The sequence below is a fragment of the Oncorhynchus tshawytscha genome, linkage group LG07 (assembly GCF_018296145.1).
Source record: "Oncorhynchus tshawytscha isolate Ot180627B linkage group LG07, Otsh_v2.0, whole genome shotgun sequence".
Taxonomy (NCBI): domain Eukaryota; kingdom Metazoa; phylum Chordata; class Actinopteri; order Salmoniformes; family Salmonidae; genus Oncorhynchus; species Oncorhynchus tshawytscha.
The window spans coordinates 39,689,257-39,707,985 of NC_056435.1; the positions used below are offsets into that span (position 1 = coordinate 39,689,257).

Genomic DNA, 18,729 nt, shown 5'->3' on the forward strand with positions numbered 1-18,729 from the left:
CAGTACAGTACCTGTTGGGGCGGAGGTTCATTGCCGCGGCTGGTGAGGCGGCTGAGAATGCTCCTCTCAGACATCTGCAGACGCGAAGACACTGGGGGGATCCGGGACAACATGTTGGGAAGCCGCGTCACATCCGCCTTCATGTCACTTAACAGCTCCTCCAGCTGGTTCAGTACTGGAACACACACACACATACACACAGATCAAACACACACACACACAGACAGAACAAACACATACACACACACCGTCAATAACGAGAATGCACTAACGTATTCAATCTTATCTACAGTTCATGCAATGCTTAATTATTATTCACCCAGATCTTGAGTTTGTAGACAGTGTTTTAGTCCTGCTGCTGTGTACACACTGGGAGATGACAGACCTTTGTGCAGCACAGCGTTGGCTGGCTTGTTTCCAGCCAGAGACTCCTTGGACAGGTGCTGGTGAGACTCAGCCAGACACTCCACCTCAGCAAAGCGAGTGTTTAGGGCCATGGCCGGGTGGCTGGGGTCCTGGGTCATGTTCAGGTACGCTGCCCTCCTCAACTGCTCCTCTATCACCAGAGCCTGCTCCAACAGCTAAAAGAGAGAGAGAGAGAGAGAGAGAGAGAGAGAGAGAGAGGGTGGGTGGGTGGTGAGAGAGATGTGGAGATTGAATGTTGCCTTCAGTTGTCTTGTCCACTTTTCAGATTCAAGGTGTTCACAAATGTGTTCGTATGACAGCAATAAGCATTTCACCTTAAAGCGACGAGCCAGGAACTTGTTCTTCATCTCCAGGTAATTTCCCTTGTGCATCTCAGTCTTGAAGGGCTCATTGTGGATGGCATAGCGTGGGTCGTTCTGAATGTCCTGCCAGCGGGCATAGCCATGTCTGAGGTTCCCCCGTAAAGGAAAACAAACATGATAAAAGGGCTTCACATCACAAACAGAGAGACCTGCACACTGTGAATTCCGAACAGCTGTGTTAGATGCAGAGGAAGGATACGTTACGATGCCAGCCAGTAGCCAGTAGTCGTGGCGACGGTGCCAGATGTCATACATCTTCCCAGATGACACGGCAGCCCGCTCCTCGTTCTGCCACAGGGTGTGCAGCTCTGAGATATAGTAACACATCAGATCATACATCTACACTATATATACAGAAGTATGTGGACACCCCTTCAAATTAGTGGATTCGGCTATTTCAGCCACACCCATTGCTGACAGGTGTATTAAATCGAGCACACCGCCATGCAATCTCCATAGACAAACATTGGCAGTATAATGGCCTTACTGAAGAGCTCAGTCACTTTCAACGTGGCACCGTCATAGGACCCCACCTTTCCAACAAGTCAGTTTGTAAAATTTCTACCCTGCTAGAGCAGAATGAATGATGAATCATGCTTTACCATCTGGCAGGCCGAATGACGAATCTGGGTTTGGCGAATTCCTACCTGCCCTAACGCATAGTGCCAACTGCAAAGTTTGGTGGAGGTGGAATAATGGTCTGGGGCTGTTTTTCATGATTTGGACTAGGCCCCTTAGTTCCAGTGAAGGGAAATCTTAATGCTACAGCATACAATGACATTTTAGATGATTATGTGCATCTAACTTGTGGCAACAGTTTGGGGAAGGACATTTCCTGTTTCAGCGTAACAATGCCCCCATGCACAAAGCGATGCATACAGAAATAGTTTGTCGAGATCGGTGTGGAAGATCTTGACTGGCCTGCAGAGAGCCCTGAACTCAACCCCATCGAACATCTTTGGGATGAATTTCAAAGCCTACTGCGAGCCAGGCCTAATCGCCCAACATCAGTGCCCGACTTCACTAATGCTCTTGTGGCTGAATTGAAGCAAGTCTGGAGCGCTGTATTTCCCATTGACATGCTCAAACTCCTGGACCTGGATACAGACACAACAGTGAGTTAACAATCTAACAACAGAAGAAACTGGATTTCTCCACCATTCTAGACTTGTTGCATTTTATTGAATGCATGCAATCTAAAACCAGATGCAAGAGGCAGGGAACCAGCCTTACTCAATCTAAACATAGGCTACAAGACATTTCTCAACCCTGTTAGGATGTAATGTTCCATTATCTAGTGGAAAGCCTTCCGAGAAGAGTGGAGGCTGTTATAGCAGCAAAGGGTGGACCAACTCCATATTAATGCCCACAATTTTGGAATGAGATGTTTGACAAGTAGGTGTCCAAATACTTTTGGTCATGTAGTGTATGTAATGTTCCTACACCTTAGCTGTTTCTCCCGCCCATCCCTCACCTGTGAAGCCTCCGTCGGCAATGTTGAACATGAACCTCATCTTGAAACCATTCTTCTCCAGTAATTCCCTCCTGACCTCCTCCATCTCCTCCTGTGTTTCTTTTTCTCCATTCAGCCGTCCCTCGGGCACGAGCAAGTCCTCGCTCTTGGCCTCGTCTGAAATAACTAAGGAAATCGAACAACTAGCTTACATTTTTGAGGTCCTCTTTCTGCAAAAAGTGTCACTCAAAGAGTGACACGGTTTTAATGTTTTTCGCTGTTCCGCAAATACCTGGATTCAGTTCCTTCTCCTCAGGTTTGGTTGGAGCAGGATCACTGTCTCCTTTTTCTAAGGACTTCTCTGTCTCTCGACAGGGTTCCGCTAGAGGGTCATTGACAAACAGATGACCACATCAGAATGTTACAACTGATTTTTATGAAGTGGGACAAACCAAAGCCATTACACCAACCATTTACACTTCATTTGATTATAACCATGTAATGCACCACTCACCTTTTGGTGAGCTTTGATTGGACAACAGCTCTGTCTGTATGGATGGAGGCTCTTCAGGATTGATGGATGGCTCTATCAGTGCGGAGGGTATGTCTGTCATTTCACTACTCTCCTCCGATGAGACTGGTTTGTCCTCTGTGCTGCCTTTCTCTGTCTCATCACTGTCAGGAGCGATGTCCGTCTTCTCTACCTGGGATGATGACTCTGTACTAACATGAGTCTGGAGAGACAACCATCACAGATGGAGAGGGAGACAGAGTAAAACAAAAAGGAGACAGTTTACTTTAAAAGGTGACAGTTAGAAAGTGGCATGTGTTTTGTATTATAATAATAATCAAATGAGATTTATGGGGAGATGTATGAAGACAGTAAAGGATAGAGGGATGAGAAGGATAAGAGCAGGGAATAAAGGGACATTTCTCAAGAAGCGTGAACTCTGACCTCCAGTTCTGGTAGCTTCTTGCATTCCTGTTCTGTGGGCTCCTTGTCTTCAGCAGGCCCTGAGATCGAGTCCATCTTCTCTGTAGAAACAGCAAAACAATCACCAAACAGTGTCTCACATTTCCTGTCTATTGAATCTAATGAACTAAGCTGAGTTCTGAAACACACACACATACCACACACACTGGACAGGGTGAGGATGTGACTCTGACCTTGTGGGACAGGACTTCCAGGAGGCTGGGGTGTGGCAGCAGGGCTAGCAGGGACGGGGGTGTTGGGGTCAGAGGACAGACTCTCAGTCAGTTTCTTCAGCTCCAGTCCAATAGGGATCAGGTCTGGAGTGCTGTATTTCCCATTGACATGCTCAAACTCCTGGACCTGGATACAGACACAACAGTGAGTTAACAATCTAACAACAGAAGAAACTGGATTTCTCCACCATTCTAGACTTGTTGCATTTTATTGAATGCATGCAATCTAAAACCAGATGCTTGAGGCAGGGAACCAGCCTTACTCAATCTAAACATAGGCTACAAGACATTTCTCAACCCTGTTAGGAGGCTAACTTACTGCTTTCTGCTGGGTTTTATTCATGTAACTATGGAGTCATTGGATGACTGGTTGATGTGTACCTTTTTCCTGACCAGAGACATAACCCCAATCCTGGTGAGGACATGCTGACGGGACAGCCCTTCTCGTGGAACCCCATCTGCAAAGGTCTCCGCCCCGTCTGCCCCGGGCTCACAAAGATGTCTCATGAACAGGGACACGTAGGCCCTAAGAGAGACAGGGTCACATTCATACAGCTAATCAATTTCCGATCATAGTAACAAAGATACTTGAATTGGGGCCTCCCGAGTGGCGCAGTGGTCTAAGACACTGCATCGCAGTGCTAGCTGTGTCATTAGAGATTCTGGGTTTGAGTCCAGGCTCTGTCGCAGCTGGCCGCGCCCGGGAGACCAATGGGCTGGCGCACAATTGGGACAGCTCGGTCGGGTTAGGGGAGGGTTTGGCCGGCAGGGATGTCCTTGTCCCATCGCAGACTAGCGACTCCTGTGGCGGGCATAGTGCACGCTGACACGGTCCCAAGATGTACGGTGTTTCCTTAAACACATTGGTGCGGCTGGCTTCCAGGTTAAGTGGGCATTGTGTAAAGAAGCAGTGCGGCTTGGCTGGGTTGTGTTTCGGAGGACGCGCGGCTCTCGGCCTTCGCCTCTCCCGAGCCCGTATGGGAGTTGCAGCAATGAGACAAGACTGTAACTACAAATTGGATACCACGAAATTGGGGAGAAAAAAGGGAAGAAAAAAAGTAACTAACTAGAAAAAGATACAACAAAAAAATATATATATATTTTTTAATACTTGAACTAACATTGTCTGGCATTTCGTATGGGAGTGAACAGTAGACTGCAGCAGAACCCCAGTTAAAATACAGTACAGGAGGAGCTTTAAATACCTGAACTCTTTCTCACTTTTCCCTCTCAGGTCTCTGACCAGCCAGTGAGAGTTGAAGGCGTCCTGAGGAGGCATGCCCCAGCGCATGATAGCATTGAGGAAGGCCTTCCGCTGACGGGCGTTGAACCCCAGCACCTGGCACAGGGCATTATACCCATTGGTCAAATCAATGTGCATACATACACATGTTGTCTACTACATTAAAACCAGAGTGCTTTCTTCCTTACCTCGATGTTGCCCCCTACGCGTGCCAGCAGGGGTGGCAGAGGTTTGTCCCTGTCACTCTTCAGCTGCCTGCGAGAATGCCTGCGCCCACCTACAGAGAAACACCCCCCCCCACCACCATCAGCCAGGTGCCTCAGCAACATCTTATCAATGATAGGTTCCAGGCCCATCTACACAGGACAGAGCAGGCACTGAGAGAGTTAGTTATCTATAACGTAGTGATTACGCAGGTCTCATTGACACCCACCTTCCGGCCTCTCCTCGAAATCTTCGTCCTCGTCCTCGGACCCCACGGAGTACTCGGAATGATTGTCTGAAAGATCATCCTGCCACTCTGAGCCACAGATCAGATCAGAGAGAAACAGCACAGTGCATTCACTTGTGTAGGGGCCTACTGGGGGAGGAGGGGAGGGGGGCTAGCACCGCAGACCGCTACAGTGGGCATGCACACTGACACTACTCCACTACACCACTGGGGGGCAGGCATTATTTCAAAAACTACTACTGACTAGCAGCAGAGCCTCTGTCTGTTCTGTCCCCGCAGCCACTACACTGGTGGACTGTGCACTTCATCAACACCTCATGTCTCTGAGTGTGCATTTGCTTTAGATGGGTTTAAATGTTTCCCTTTCAGTCTCAAATGCCTGTTGTTGAACTATGGGGGGTAGTGTTATAAAAGGAACTCTACACAACTTGAACACTGTAACGCTATAAGCAATATAAAGCAATCAAGCTTCAAATGTGCTACTATTTTCAAGCAAGCTGCTATAGTTATGAACACACAGCCAAAGAAAGGTATAGTGTGCCACTCGTGTTACCAGAGGTATAACTAGAGCAGTGGGCTTCAAAGTTGGGGTAGCGGGGAGACTGCAGTGGGGTCGACAAATTAATAAATGAAAAAGTACATATTACATATTATTGTACGGGACCCATATGCAAAACTTTTTGAGAAAGATCATTTGAAAAATACCATTTTATTGAGTAAATGTATTTATTGGTTTCTTTTCAAGATGAAAATGTGATGAATTGAAGGTTATTTGTTGATGTAAGAATATAAATTTACCGATTGTAAGGTTGTGTCATTAGATTTGGGGTGGGGTCACGCAAAATTCTTGGGAAAAAAATGGGGTCCCCAGAAATTCTGGCCAAAACAAATGGGGTTCCCACTGAAAAAGTTTGAATACCACTGTTCTAGAGTGATGCTAAGTTCACTCAAATGTTTTCTAAAAGGAGGGGGACCAATAAGCATAGCATTACTGTTACAGTAAAGGGATACTTCAGGATTTTGGCAATGCAGCCCTTTTTCTACTTCCCCAGAGTCAGATGAACTCATGGATCCATGTTTTATACTCTGCATCCAGTATGAAGTAAATTAGAGGTAGTTTCATGAGCCAATGCTAACTAGCATTAACACAATAACTAAAAGTCTATGGTATCTACTAACATGCTAACAGTTAATAAGTCCAGTCATTGAGTTAGCAATTGCACTAACGCTAGAGACATGACAATGGTATCCACGAGTTCATCTGACTCTAGGGAAGTAGATAAAGGACTTCATTGCCAAAATCCTGAAGTATCCCTTTAAAGAAGAAGAGAATAGCAGGCCAGAGTGTACAGTACAGTATGAGGCAAACCTTGGTCCTCCTGAGATGTGTCGTTGTAGTTGACCTGCTTGCGGATGCGTTTGCCTTTGCCCAGGTTGCGGGCCAGGTCCTCCTGCTGCTGCTCGTAGTGGTGCCTCAGCAGCTTCTCCCAGTAGTCTGGATCCACATTCTCCTCCTGCTTAATGATCTCCCGCTGGGGCTCCTCCTGAACACACACGCATGCACACAACGTAAGAATACTGAACAAGGATACTTCAGGGTAAACTAAATGGTTAGCTACTACTGAATAAACACTGGTAATCAATGAGAATACAATGAAGAGACTGCTAAAATACTCACACATACACACTTGAGAATACATAACAGAGCCACTCCTAGACATAGCAACGCCCATGCTGACTGAGTGTGTTAGTGTGTGTCCTCACCTCTGCGTCCTCGTCTTTGACAACATACTGGGCCACCTTGAAGGAGCTGAGGTATTCGTTCATGTTCTGGATCTCAGTGTCCTCTGTGGCATTCTGGCTACGGTCCAGCAGCTTGGAGATGGCATTGTCATCATAGTGAATGACACTGCCCTCATCTCCATCCTTTATGTCCCCTGGAGTAAACACAAGTATCACAATATATCAGAGGGATACAGGCTGGTTTACTTTACATCCATGTCAAATCTAGAGACAATATTAGAAGAATGCAAATTGGTTTAATGTTCAGTTCAAAACGACTATATGTTCCTAGCAAAACAGGCCTGACTTTTCAAACAGAAATGCTAAACCCTTGGGGTGAATTGTATATTGATCCCATACAATAATCCCTACTCAGTTATTTATTTGTCGACCCCACTGCAGTTCCTCCGCGACCCCAACTTTGAAGCCCACTGCTCTAGTTATACCTCTGGTAACACGAGTGGCACACTATACCTTTCTTTGGCTGTGTGTTCATAACTATAGCAGCTTGCTTGAAAATAGAGGCACGTTTAGAAGCTTGATTGCTTTATATTGTGACACAGTGTAGTCAGTGTGCGTACCATTATTCTTACAGAGTTTTTGATGCGAACCCATGGCCCGTGCAGCTGCCTCCATCTCGTCCTTGAAGAGCTCCTCTGTGCCGAACTTGAGGATGTCGTCCAGCTCCTGTTTGGACATGGAGCCGGTCTTGGAGCCCAGGCCGGGCCTCACCACCAGGTGGGTCAGCATCATCTTCCTCTTGGCCACCTGGGTGATGCGCTCCTCCACGCTAGCTCGCGTCACAAAGCGATAGATCATCACCTTCTTATTCTGACCTATACGGTGGGCCCTGCTGAATGCCTGCAGCAGAGAGATGGAGGGAGGGAAAGAGAGAGAGGCAGAGACAGTTACAGAGTTAGAAATAAAGAAACATAACAGGGAGTCAAGGAGGAAGACAAATAGAACGAGATAACACTGTGAGGGTTATAATGCATTCAGAAGACAGTATACTGTATGTACAGTATGCCTGTGTTAGTCGGTACCATATCCCACAGTACCTGGATATCGTTGTGAGGGTTCCAGTCTGAGTCGTAGATGATGACGGTGTCTGCCGTGGCCAGGTTGATGCCCAAGCCTCCAGCTCGGGTGGAGAGCAGGAAGCAGAACTGCTGAGCACCCGGTGCTGCAGTAAGAATCAAGGCACACAGTCAATGAGTGAGTGAGTACGCGACTGTGAGTGCTGTTTGTGCTGCTCCTTGCTGGAGAAAGACAGAACAGCAGCGTAACTCACCGTTGAAGCGGTCGATAGCCTCCTGTCGTAGTCCCCCTGTGATGCCTCCATCAATGCGTTCATATTTGTAGCCCTCGTATTCCAGAAAGTCCTCAAGCAGATCCAGCATCTTAGTCATCTGGGAGAAGATGAGAACTCTGTGTCCTTCATCTTTGAGTTTCTTCAGCATCTTCTGGAGCAGGGTGAGTTTGCCTGAGGACTTGACCAGCTGGTTCCCATCATAAGAGCCATTGGGTAACACTGGTGCCTCCTGCGTGTACACAATGAGCAAATAACCCAACAAGAGGCCACAGCCCCTCACACACAGACAGTCAACTCTCACTGATAAACAAACATACCTGCATGTTGGCAACCTATCAACTTCTACAATACACACCAGTGGAGGCTGCTGAGGGGAGGACGGTTCATAATAATGGCTGGAATGGAGTCAATGGAATGGTATCAACCACATGGAAACCAATGTGTTTGATACCATTCCATTCACTTCCATTCCAGCCATTATTATGAACCGTCCTGCCCTCAGCAGCCTCCAATGATACACACATTTAGAAACACAATTCCTCCTAAACATCAGTCCCTCCCCGCAGGCCTTAGCATGGTCTACCCCCTCTGCCTCCCTCCCTCCCTCCTCCCTCCCTCTACCCGGAGGGATCCCATCTCTCCTCCCTCCCTCACCACGGCTGCCACGGGGAACAGATAGGGGTGGTTGCAGCACTTCTTCAGGTCCATCATGATGTTGAGCAGGGACACCTGGTTGCCCCCGCCCTTGGAGTTGAGTGCCTCAAAGTTCCGCGTCAGGATAAACTTGTAGTACTTCCTGTGGGTCAGAGGTCAAACATGAAAGGTGGGATTAGGCCTGGGGGAACCACTCTGAAGGGGTTTTATACAATAATGGGAGGTTCAACAGAAAAGTACTAGAAGAGGACTAACTAACTTCTGCATGGGGCTGAGCTCCACTCGTACAATGAGCTCTGTCTTTGAAGGCATGTTCTTGAAGACGTCAGCCTTCAGTCTCCTGAGCATGTGTGGGCCCAGCAGATCATGCAGCTTCTTGATCTGGTCCTCCTTGGAGATGTCTGCAAACTCCTCCAGGAACCCCTCCAGGTTACTGCACACAGAGCGAGCACAGACACAGCAAAACCGTTTATAGACACCATTTAAAGACGGCACAATCCCCATTTGTTCCAGTCGATGTTAAGAGGAGCAACTGACGCTTAAGTGTCCGCCATGGCTTTAGGCTATTCTGTAAGCCTTAGTATGCAGGGATTTGAAAGGAGAACACTGTGGTAACAATTGAATCTCCCTCAGCATTAGGTCTTTACTCTCTGCTACTGCAGCAGGTAAGAGGCCCAAGAGGCAGGCTGCCAGGCTAATGGATGGCCACAGGAGGAAGTACAGCACAGCTCTTACTTGAATCTCTCTGGGGTGAGGAAGTTGAGCAGGTGAAACAGCTCCTCCAGGTTGTTCTGCAGAGGAGTGCCAGTCAGTAGCAGCTTATAGTAGATCTTATACCCATTGAGAATTCTGAAAAACTGTGGAACAGTGACAGCGACATTAGACACTCAACCAAGCCACAAATAAGAGTTGAGTCATAATGCTATACAAGGTTGATGATGTTGGAAGAGAGGAGATAGATAAGATACTGATCATAGATTGTAAAGAAATCAGAATTTGGACCTTAAGAAACACTATTAGCCAGTTGACCGTTCACCAGTGACAAAAAAAAAAACAATTACATCCATTTGTAGAACGCATTGGTTTAATTTGAGGTGTTGGATTACCTTTGACTGGTTGTTCTTCAGTCTGTGGGCCTCGTCCACCACTAGACAGGCCCAGTTAATGGAGCCCAGAATGGTCTGATCGATGGTGATTAGCTCATATGACGTCAGCAACACATGGAACTTGATGGCCGTGTCTTTCTGTCAAGACCAAAACAGAGAGTCTATATATGACCACCACTCTCCTTTGGCCTGTAAATGACACATGCTTGTCGATGTTTACTGAGATTCAATACATTTTTATTTTATGGGGATACCTTCATACGGAAGACCTTGCGGCCTGTTTTGACCGCACTGTCCTCGAAGGTGAACTCGTTCTCCCGGATGACCGCCCGGCTTTCTTTGTCCCCAGTGTAGGTCACCACGTAGAAGTCTGGGGCCCACATCTCAAACTCCCTCTCCCAGTTGATGATGGTGGACAGGGGGGCACTGACCAGGTATGGCCCTTTGGAGTGACCCTGAGAGGGGAGGACATGTTTCAGCCGTGTTTCAGTTATGACTAAGGACACTGTTTGATGATATACACAACAGATATTGCATTACTTTCATCACTACTGATTCTATTGTGTATTGTATTTACGTAATAATGTCATGGAACATTAATAAACAAATAGACCCCTTTCCTGTATGAGCCTGTCCTCCTCACCCACCTCCTTGTAGAGTGAGTAGAGGAACACGATGGTCTGGACAGTCTTGCCCAGGCCCATCTCGTCTGCCAGGATAGTGTCTGTGCCCTGTGCCCAGGAGAACCGCAGCCAGTTCAACCCCTCCAGCTGGTACGGGTGCAGGGTTCCCCCAGTGGCATTGATGTACCACGGTTGATGTTCAAACTTGATGGTAGGCTGGTGACGGGGAAAGAACAACCAAAGGTGTATCAGCTTATTGTTAAGCCAATAGTACAGTATGTTTTAGTCCCTAGTAATGATTCCCACTCACATCTATGATTGGAGCATTAGGAGGGATTTCTCTCTCCCTCCTCTTCTCCTCCTCTTTGCCCTTCTTTCCCTTTCTCACCACTAAAGGGCGCTGGTCGTCACCAATCATCTGCTCCCTGTCAAATCACAGGAGACGTCAACAAACAGTCTACTCAGGTTGTGAAATCGTGTGAAATATGTTTGTCTGTATGTGCATGCGTAAGAGAGAGAGAGAGAGAGATACAGTGAAAGAGAGAGAGAGAGAGACTTCTGTGAGTGTAATGTTTACTGTTCATTTTTGTTGTTTATTTCACTTTTGTATATTATCTACTTCACTTGCTTTGGAAATGTTAACATATGTTTCCCATGCCAATAAAGCCCCTTGAATTGAATTGAGAGAGCGAGAGAAAAGTGTGAGTTCTGAGCTGACCTGTGGTCCCAGTAGGAGTGTTTGGCGTGGTGATACTCAGGGACGTCAAAGTCATCCACCTCCCAGGTGCACTGGTCATAGGGCAGGTCTCTCCACTTGATCAGGTAGTGCACATCCCCATCCTTATCATAACTGTAGAGAACGCAAGGAACAATGACAATCACAACTCTGGGAGCTTCAGAATACAAAAGGAAAGGTTGCAATTACATATTTCAAACCTGGGACAAAAATGTATGGTTGAGATTCCTGTCTCTAGTTTATTCCACTGTATATCAAGTGCTGAGCGTGAGTCTGGGGGAGAGAATGTCCCGACAGGGAGAGGAAGGTGTGTGTGTCTGGGGTGGGCACCTGTGGTTGAGGATCCTGTGGATGACCATCCACTCTGGCTTGATGCCGTAGCGGTAGAATCTCTCCTCCATGGCAGCGTACTCTGGGTCTTTACTCTTCCTCTTCTCGTTGTTCAGCTCCTCCTCCCCAGAGCCGTAGTCGTATGGAGGGGGCTCGTCCATGTCGTTCTTCCTCTGGTAGTTACGGTACATCACCGCGTGGTACAGCTCCAACTGCACACACCACAGACAAGACCATGGCTTAACCAACGATGCTGCAGAAAATTCTTGTCGTATTTGTGACAATGTGCTGTAGCAAATGTAGAGTCTTGTAACTTCTGCAAGCTAGATTTTTAAAGTGAGAGTAAGCCAGTATATTTGACCATGGCTGACTTTCAAACACTGGCAAACCCCTCAGCAGCATTCAAACAGACAAATGTGTGTCTCACCTGCAGTTCACTGACCCAGGAGCAGTGCCAGTAGGAGAGACCAGCCCACTTGACAAACAGCTCCCTCTCTGGGTGGCCCTTCAGGGGGGGCTTTACCAGCGGGTCCACAGTCTCTCCATCGGGGCCAGGGGGCACCTCAGATGGTAAGGGGGGGTCCCCCCAAATCCAGTGGAGAATTCTCTGTACCTTCCCCTTCGGAGGTGGGCACTAGAGGGGAAAAGAGAGTTGTGTGAGACAGCATGGTATTATCTCTCTGTTCTCTCTTGGGAGCCTGCACAGAGAATTACACTTTCATTTTGTTTCCAGCAGTCTATTTTAATAATGGAGAGCCAAGTGCATTCTCACAAATAACATGGTTCATCAACTGGATCATCACACTGACTGGTGGGAGAACTTGTCACTCACCATGCAGCGTGGGCACAGCCACTCCCCATTGGGTATCTCAGGCAGTGGCGGGTTGAGGCAGTGGATATGGTAGGAGGAGGGGCAGGTGTCACAGCACAGCAGCTCCCCTCCGTCTTTACACACTCTGCAGAACTCCAGGTGGTCGTCCTCTTCCTCAACCGCAACCTCCTCTTCCTCATCGTCATCATCTTTGGCCTCCCACTGGATGCCCTCCTTCTCCTGAATGCACAGATGAGGGATAGTGATCATGTATATTTTTCTACAATGTGATAGGGATGATGTACTTCTGTTGTGTTTAGTGATAGTCCAGGTTAAGGTGTACTACTCACACAGTGGGGGCAGCTCCACTTGCCCTCGGGAGCTTTCTCCAGCTCAGGGTCCAGACACACCAGGTGATAGGCTTTGGGACAGGTGTCACACAGGATGATCTCCCCTCCCTGCTGGCACACCTCACAGTAGTCCTGGTGGTCTGTCTCATAGCCGTCCCCATCCTCTCCTGAACACAAGACAGGAAACACAGATAAAAGTTCATGTAGTCTGTGTCTTCACACACACAGCAGTAACAGTCATTAGGTTATGAGGGTTATGAAAAGGTAGGAAGATATACAGTATAAACTAGTGGAACTGGTTAGTGTAGATAACGGACATCGCATACTTTTCCTTTTTTTCCGACCCTTCCGGGCTTTCTTCTTGGCATTCCCTGAGGTATCAGAGCGCACCGAGGCACTGTGGATGCTGACATCATCAAAGTCCGACTCCTCCAGCCCAAAGTCCTCCTCACTCTGCCAACAGACACGAGTCATTCACAACCACACAGTCAATCAGCAATGAGAGCCAATAACGTTCACACACAAGTTTGGACATAAAAACCCTAAAATTAGTATTTTGGGTGCTGTTTAACTAAGACAATAAGCACACACACTGTACCTCATCCATACCTGAGTGTGGGAAGAACAATCTACTGTATCTTCTCAAGTCATAGTTATGTGACTGAAGGTAAGAAAGAAGACGTGCCGCTCCAAACCTTACCGAGGATGCTTTCTTCTTTGATTTGGTCTTCCTCCCTTTACTTTTCTTCTTTACCTCCTTTACAGTCTTTGTTTTCCGTCGAACCCCAGGCCCTATAGGACAACAACATCCAGCACAGGCCAGAGAGGTATAGAGGGTACTTTATTAATACATTTCAATACATACTGATATACAGAATTATTTAATGACAGCCCTTACCCTTTCCCTCTTTGGTTTTGGCTTTTCTGATTTGCCCAGGCTGAGAGCTTGACAGTGTAGTGATCTCTTTGACAGAGGTGGGCGAGGCCACGGTGACCGTTTCCACGGCAGCAGCCACCGCAGCAGCCACAGCAGTTGCAGAGGTGCCTTTGAAAGGGTTGTTGGCGCTGAACTCTCGCCACTTGGACCCTAACACTGTCATCATCTTTGACATGGGGATCTTAGGGTTCTTCTTGGCAATAAGTGGCCTGAGGAAAGTCAGGGAAAGAGAAAGAACACTGTAATCTTATTATCTTGTTATTTTCTTAGTTAATTATATACTGTAACAATCACCAGAACTAGTGGTGACCCATCTGTGTGACGTCCCCTCTGTGTTGTGTGAGTACTTTGATTGTGATTTGTCAACCAATGTCTTGTGGTTCGGCACATTGGTCTCTCTGAGATACTTGGTCAATGCATTCAGTCTCTGAGCTTCCAGGCTGTCACACACAGCCACAACATCTCTCTCTCTCTCTAACAAACAGTCCAGTGTTCACCACACTGCTCCAGTATCTCTATACAGTTTTATTTGGATATACTCAAACTACAACTAAGCTACACAGCCATGACAGCCATCCATAGACAAGAAAGGCAGTAAATGATGATCCTACATGTATAGTACCTGAGGAACTGGCTGAAGGCCTTGTAGTTGGTGAGGGTTGTATAGTCCTCCTCTGTGAAGCCATACTGCACATCCTCCAGACCCCACTCCTGCATCAGCTGACTGGACGACTTGGGCTCCTGGGGCACAACAACACTGAAGTAAGAGTTCAGTCTATAAATCCACAAAGGCCCCAAATAATATCAAATGCATATCAAACTAGACAGAGATGTTTTAACAGAGGCACTCTTACTGTACCTTATTATTTTCATCATCTTCGTCATCATCATCATCGTCATCCTCCTCCTCCTCTTCTCTCTTCTTCCGTTTGGGTTTCTTCTCTTTCTTATCCTTAGGTTTCTTCTTCTTCTTTGTGGTAGGGGCGTAGATGCTGCTCTCGCTCTCTGAGCCAATCTCTGGACCCTGCAGTGGACGGTCATCCTCCCGCTCAGGGATCTGCTCCTTCAAGTCACTGCCACCACCTCCTACTCCTCCACCTCCTCCTCCCTGTCACACACACAGATACAACATTGTTTATCGTCTCAACACTGTCATTACTTTCACTTATAATCTCACCCCCTCTGCCTGTCAATCATTCAGGAGACATTTGATGCACAGACAATGAGTCAGCAAATAACACTAACATACAGAGTCTGTACTTCAAGAGGAAAGATAGTCCCCCATACCATCTGGATAATGATGACCATTTGTAACCGTTTCAGGAAGCTAGGCATATGTCGCACATCACTACTTCACAGGAGAGGCATTTGAACGTAAACATTTCTTTTTTATCAAAATGCTTTTTTGGCAGGAATGCCTTCTGGAACATGTGAATTTTCATGTGCCTTTATTACAAAAGTGTATGCCATCTGTAAATATTAATGAACACTGTTCAATTACAAGCCTAGTTGGCTTAGCCACGGAAAAAGCCAGGAACCTTCCCACTAGCCACAATTGGCTGAGATAATGGATAGGCTGGACATGCCGGGAGATGAGTTCGAATTGGTCTGCCAGTAGCCCACGTCTGCCTATAACATGAGCTTCTCAGTGTGGGGCGGCAGGTAGCCTAGTGGTTAGAGCATTGGACTAGTAACCGAAAGGTTGCAAGATTAAAAAAATCTGTCGTTCTGAACATGGCAGTTAACCCACTGTTCCTAGGCCATCATTGAAATTAAGAATTTGTTCTTAACTGACTTGCCTAGTTAAATAATGGTTAAAAATGTATGGATAATCCTTGCTACTGTGGATTTTTTGAAAAATATAGTGTTAGCCATGGAGAAATGCAAAAGTGTTGCTACTGCTCTCAACAACAATGATCCCCTGAATTTAGCAGGCGCTATTGACAAAGATCAGTGGGGAAAAGTTGTGATGGACTGCTTTATGCACAGGGTCAGTGAGAACCAGAGTGACTTGACACAATGGGCCAAACAAGCTGTAGCTCCAAAACAAAACGGAAACGACACAGCTAGACGTCTTACTTAGTTAAAGTGGTTCCAGTCTTCCGTGAAGCAGACTGGAACCATGTATACGGGTAAGAGTCTAGTAAAATGTTCAGATATAAGTTTCTAATTTTGTCAGAAAGTCATTTTCATTGCAAGTTAAAGCATACTGTTCACTACCTAGCGAACGTTAGCTTGCTGGCTCACTAGCTAACGTTACGTGTATGATCTGTGTAGTAATATTATTTGTATCTCAGAAAGCTATTTGCATTGCTATATATAGCCTAATGTTAGCTAGCTACAGTAGCTAACATTGAAGTTAGTTGGTTAGCTTTAGCTACCTGCATATTCACACAACAGCATTTCATGCATGGTGGCTAGCTATGATAATCCATTTGTACGGTAAGGGTTGGGATTATAGTATTATAGTATAGTATAACTAGCTACATGCCAAAACAAAAGACTTCACTTCGCCAAATGATTACATGATCCATCAAGTTAGCCAGGTGTGTCTGGGGGTGATTATGGCCATCTATTGTATTTCATGAACATGCATACATGTCTAGACAATAATGACCCAACCACTTAGCTAGATGTGGCTGGGGGGTAGGTATAGCATTTTGTTCGCATGACCCATTATTTACACACGTGTTTACCAGAGACAGTAAAGTGAAGAAAAACATGACCTGCACCAAAGTTAGATTGGGATATAGGCCTAGAACTAGATCAATTGTATTTTTACTAGAGGTCGACTGATTAATCGGCAAGGCAAATAAATTAAGGCTGATTTCAAGTTTTCATAACAATCGGTAATCTGCTTTTTTGGACGCGGATTATGGCCAATTATATTGCAATCCACGAGGAAACTGCATGGCAGGCTGACCACCTGTTACACGAGTGTAGAATCAAAAGAACCTGGTGGATGCAAAGAGCCAAGGTAAATTGTTAGCAAGCATTAAATTTATCTTATAAAAAACAATCAATCTTAACATAATCACTAGTTAACTACACATGGTTGATGATATTACTAGGTTAACTAGCTTGTCCTGCGTTGCATATAATCAATGCGGTGCCTGTTAATTTATCATCGAATCACAGCCTACTTCAACTTCGCCAAATGGGTGATGTGGTAACAAAAGCTCTTTCGCGTAAAAAGCACAATCGTTGCACAAATGTACCTAACCATAAATATCAATGCCTTTCTTAAAATCAATACACAGAAGTATATATTTTAAACCTGCATATTTAGTTAAAATAAATTAATGTTAGGAGGCTATATTAACTAGGGAAATTGTGTCAATTCTCTTGCGTTCAGTGCAAGCAGAGTCAGGGTACATGCAACAGTTTGGGCCGCCTGGCTCGTTGAGCAACTGTGTGACCGTAAATCATTTGCCAGAATTTTACGTAATTATGACATAACATTGAAGGCTGTGCAATGTAACAGCAATATTTAGACTTAGGGTTGCCACCCGTTCGATAAAATACAGAACGGTTCCGTATTTCACTGAAGGAATAAATGTTTTGTTTTCGAAATTATAGTTTCCGGATTTGACAATATTAATGACCAAAGGATTGTATTTCTGTGTTTATTATATTATAATTAAGTCTATGATTTGATATTTGATAGAGCAGTCTGACTGAGCGGTGGTAGGCAGCAGCAGGCTCGTAAGCTGCGTTTGCCAGCAGCTCTTAGCAATGCTTTAAGCACAGCGCTGTTTATGACTTCAAGCCTATCAACTCCCGAGATTAGGCTGGCAATACTAAAGTGCCTATAAGAACATCCAATAGTCAAAGGTATTTGAAATACAAATGGTATAGAGAGAAATAGTCGACACGTCATAATTCCTATAATAACTACAACCTAAAACTTCTTAACTGGGAATATTGAACCACCAGCTTTCATATGTTCTCAGGAACTTAATTAAACTTTAGCTTTCTTACATGGCACATATTGCACTTTTACTTCCTTTTCCAACACTGTGTTTGTGCATTATTTAAACCAAATTGAACATGTTTCATTATTTATTGGAGACTAAATAGATGTTATATATGTATTATATTTAGTTAAAATAAGTGTTCATTGTTCATTCAGTATTGTTGTAATTGTCATTATTATATATATATAAAAATCAGCCGATTGATCGGTATCTGCTTTTTTTGGTCTTCCAAAAATCTGTATCGGTATCGGCATTGAAAAATCATAATCGGTCAACCTCACATTTTTACCTGGAGTTTTGCCTTATTTTAGGCTACTACTTTCCACTGTAGTCTTTGAAATCTTTGGTTGTTTACTACAATACCTTACTCAGTATGTTTATCACATTGCCCCATATGTAAATCCGTAAAGAGATGGGTGGGGCTAACGCTTAAGAGAGTGTGAATGATGCTGAATTGGTGTAGACAAAGAAGAGCTCTCCAGTAGGGCCATTTTCTAAAAAGTGTGGTTACAAATGTATCAACTTTCAAAGCAGAATTACTTTCCCATTGTTCCTCAACTGCAGTGTATTATACACCATTTTGTAGCTGAGTCTCTACTTTTATCCAATGTAAGAAACACCATTTCAAATTTTGCTATATAAGATGGAATCGAGGTGGTCAGTCACATTTCATCAATTGAATATCTAGCACCCAGCTTGTTGAGAGCTCCATAGAAGTCATGATCAGAGGCTTGTTCACCTCTAAACTGGCTGCTGCTTACACAGGGAACTGCAACAACTCAGCATCATACCTTGAGCGGCTGCTCAATCACATCTCCCCCTTCCAGCCACAGTCAATAAGACTAGGGCAGGTATTGTCTCCTTCTATTGTCTCCATGGCCTCGCTATGGCAACATCTGGAAGGCTACACAGATGAACGTTTATAGATAAAGCGTATGAGTGAGCACTGGCATTGGCTTGTGTGTGTGTG

The 18,729-nt window shown here is 45.5% G+C and overlaps 1 protein-coding gene across 5 annotated transcripts in view; it reads right to left on the reverse strand.

The window, feature by feature from the left end:
- The window catches only part of chd5 (chromodomain helicase DNA binding protein 5), a 36,911-nt gene that overhangs the window by 3,426 nt on the left and 14,756 nt on the right, over positions 1-18,729 (reverse strand). The window contains exons 3-37 of one of the 5 annotated variants that reach the window (XM_042324392.1): positions 14,642-14,890; positions 14,405-14,523; positions 13,744-13,991; positions 13,546-13,637; positions 13,172-13,298; positions 12,846-13,012; positions 12,517-12,735; positions 12,112-12,318; positions 11,685-11,896; positions 11,337-11,468; positions 10,929-11,043; positions 10,643-10,834; positions 10,250-10,450; positions 9,996-10,133; positions 9,625-9,746; positions 9,149-9,322; positions 8,890-9,031; positions 8,215-8,464; positions 7,982-8,106; positions 7,517-7,784; positions 6,906-7,078; positions 6,511-6,685; positions 5,124-5,210; positions 4,879-4,967; positions 4,653-4,786; positions 3,829-3,973; positions 3,409-3,574; positions 3,197-3,276; positions 2,756-2,975; positions 2,534-2,623; positions 2,263-2,427; positions 988-1,096; positions 741-873; positions 320-581; positions 12-175 (exon numbers count right to left, since the gene is read on the reverse strand). In XM_042324392.1, coding sequence (XP_042180326.1) covers positions 12-175; positions 320-581; positions 741-873; positions 988-1,096; positions 2,263-2,427; positions 2,534-2,623; positions 2,756-2,975; positions 3,197-3,276; positions 3,409-3,574; positions 3,829-3,973; positions 4,653-4,786; positions 4,879-4,967; positions 5,124-5,210; positions 6,511-6,685; positions 6,906-7,078; positions 7,517-7,784; positions 7,982-8,106; positions 8,215-8,464; positions 8,890-9,031; positions 9,149-9,322; positions 9,625-9,746; positions 9,996-10,133; positions 10,250-10,450; positions 10,643-10,834; positions 10,929-11,043; positions 11,337-11,468; positions 11,685-11,896; positions 12,112-12,318; positions 12,517-12,735; positions 12,846-13,012; positions 13,172-13,298; positions 13,546-13,637; positions 13,744-13,991; positions 14,405-14,523; positions 14,642-14,890 — 5,691 coding nt within the window. Of the gene's footprint in view, positions 1-11; positions 176-319; positions 582-740; positions 874-987; positions 1,097-2,262; positions 2,428-2,533; positions 2,624-2,755; positions 2,976-3,196; positions 3,277-3,408; positions 3,575-3,828; positions 3,974-4,652; positions 4,787-4,878; positions 4,968-5,123; positions 5,211-6,510; positions 6,686-6,905; positions 7,079-7,504; positions 7,785-7,981; positions 8,107-8,214; positions 8,465-8,889; positions 9,032-9,148; positions 9,323-9,624; positions 9,747-9,995; positions 10,134-10,249; positions 10,451-10,642; positions 10,835-10,928; positions 11,044-11,336; positions 11,469-11,684; positions 11,897-12,111; positions 12,319-12,516; positions 12,736-12,845; positions 13,013-13,171; positions 13,299-13,545; positions 13,638-13,743; positions 13,992-14,404; positions 14,524-14,641; positions 14,891-18,729 lie in introns of all 5 variants that reach the window. The other 4 variants (XM_042324395.1, XM_042324393.1, XM_042324394.1 and 1 more) reach the window with 4 other exon arrangements.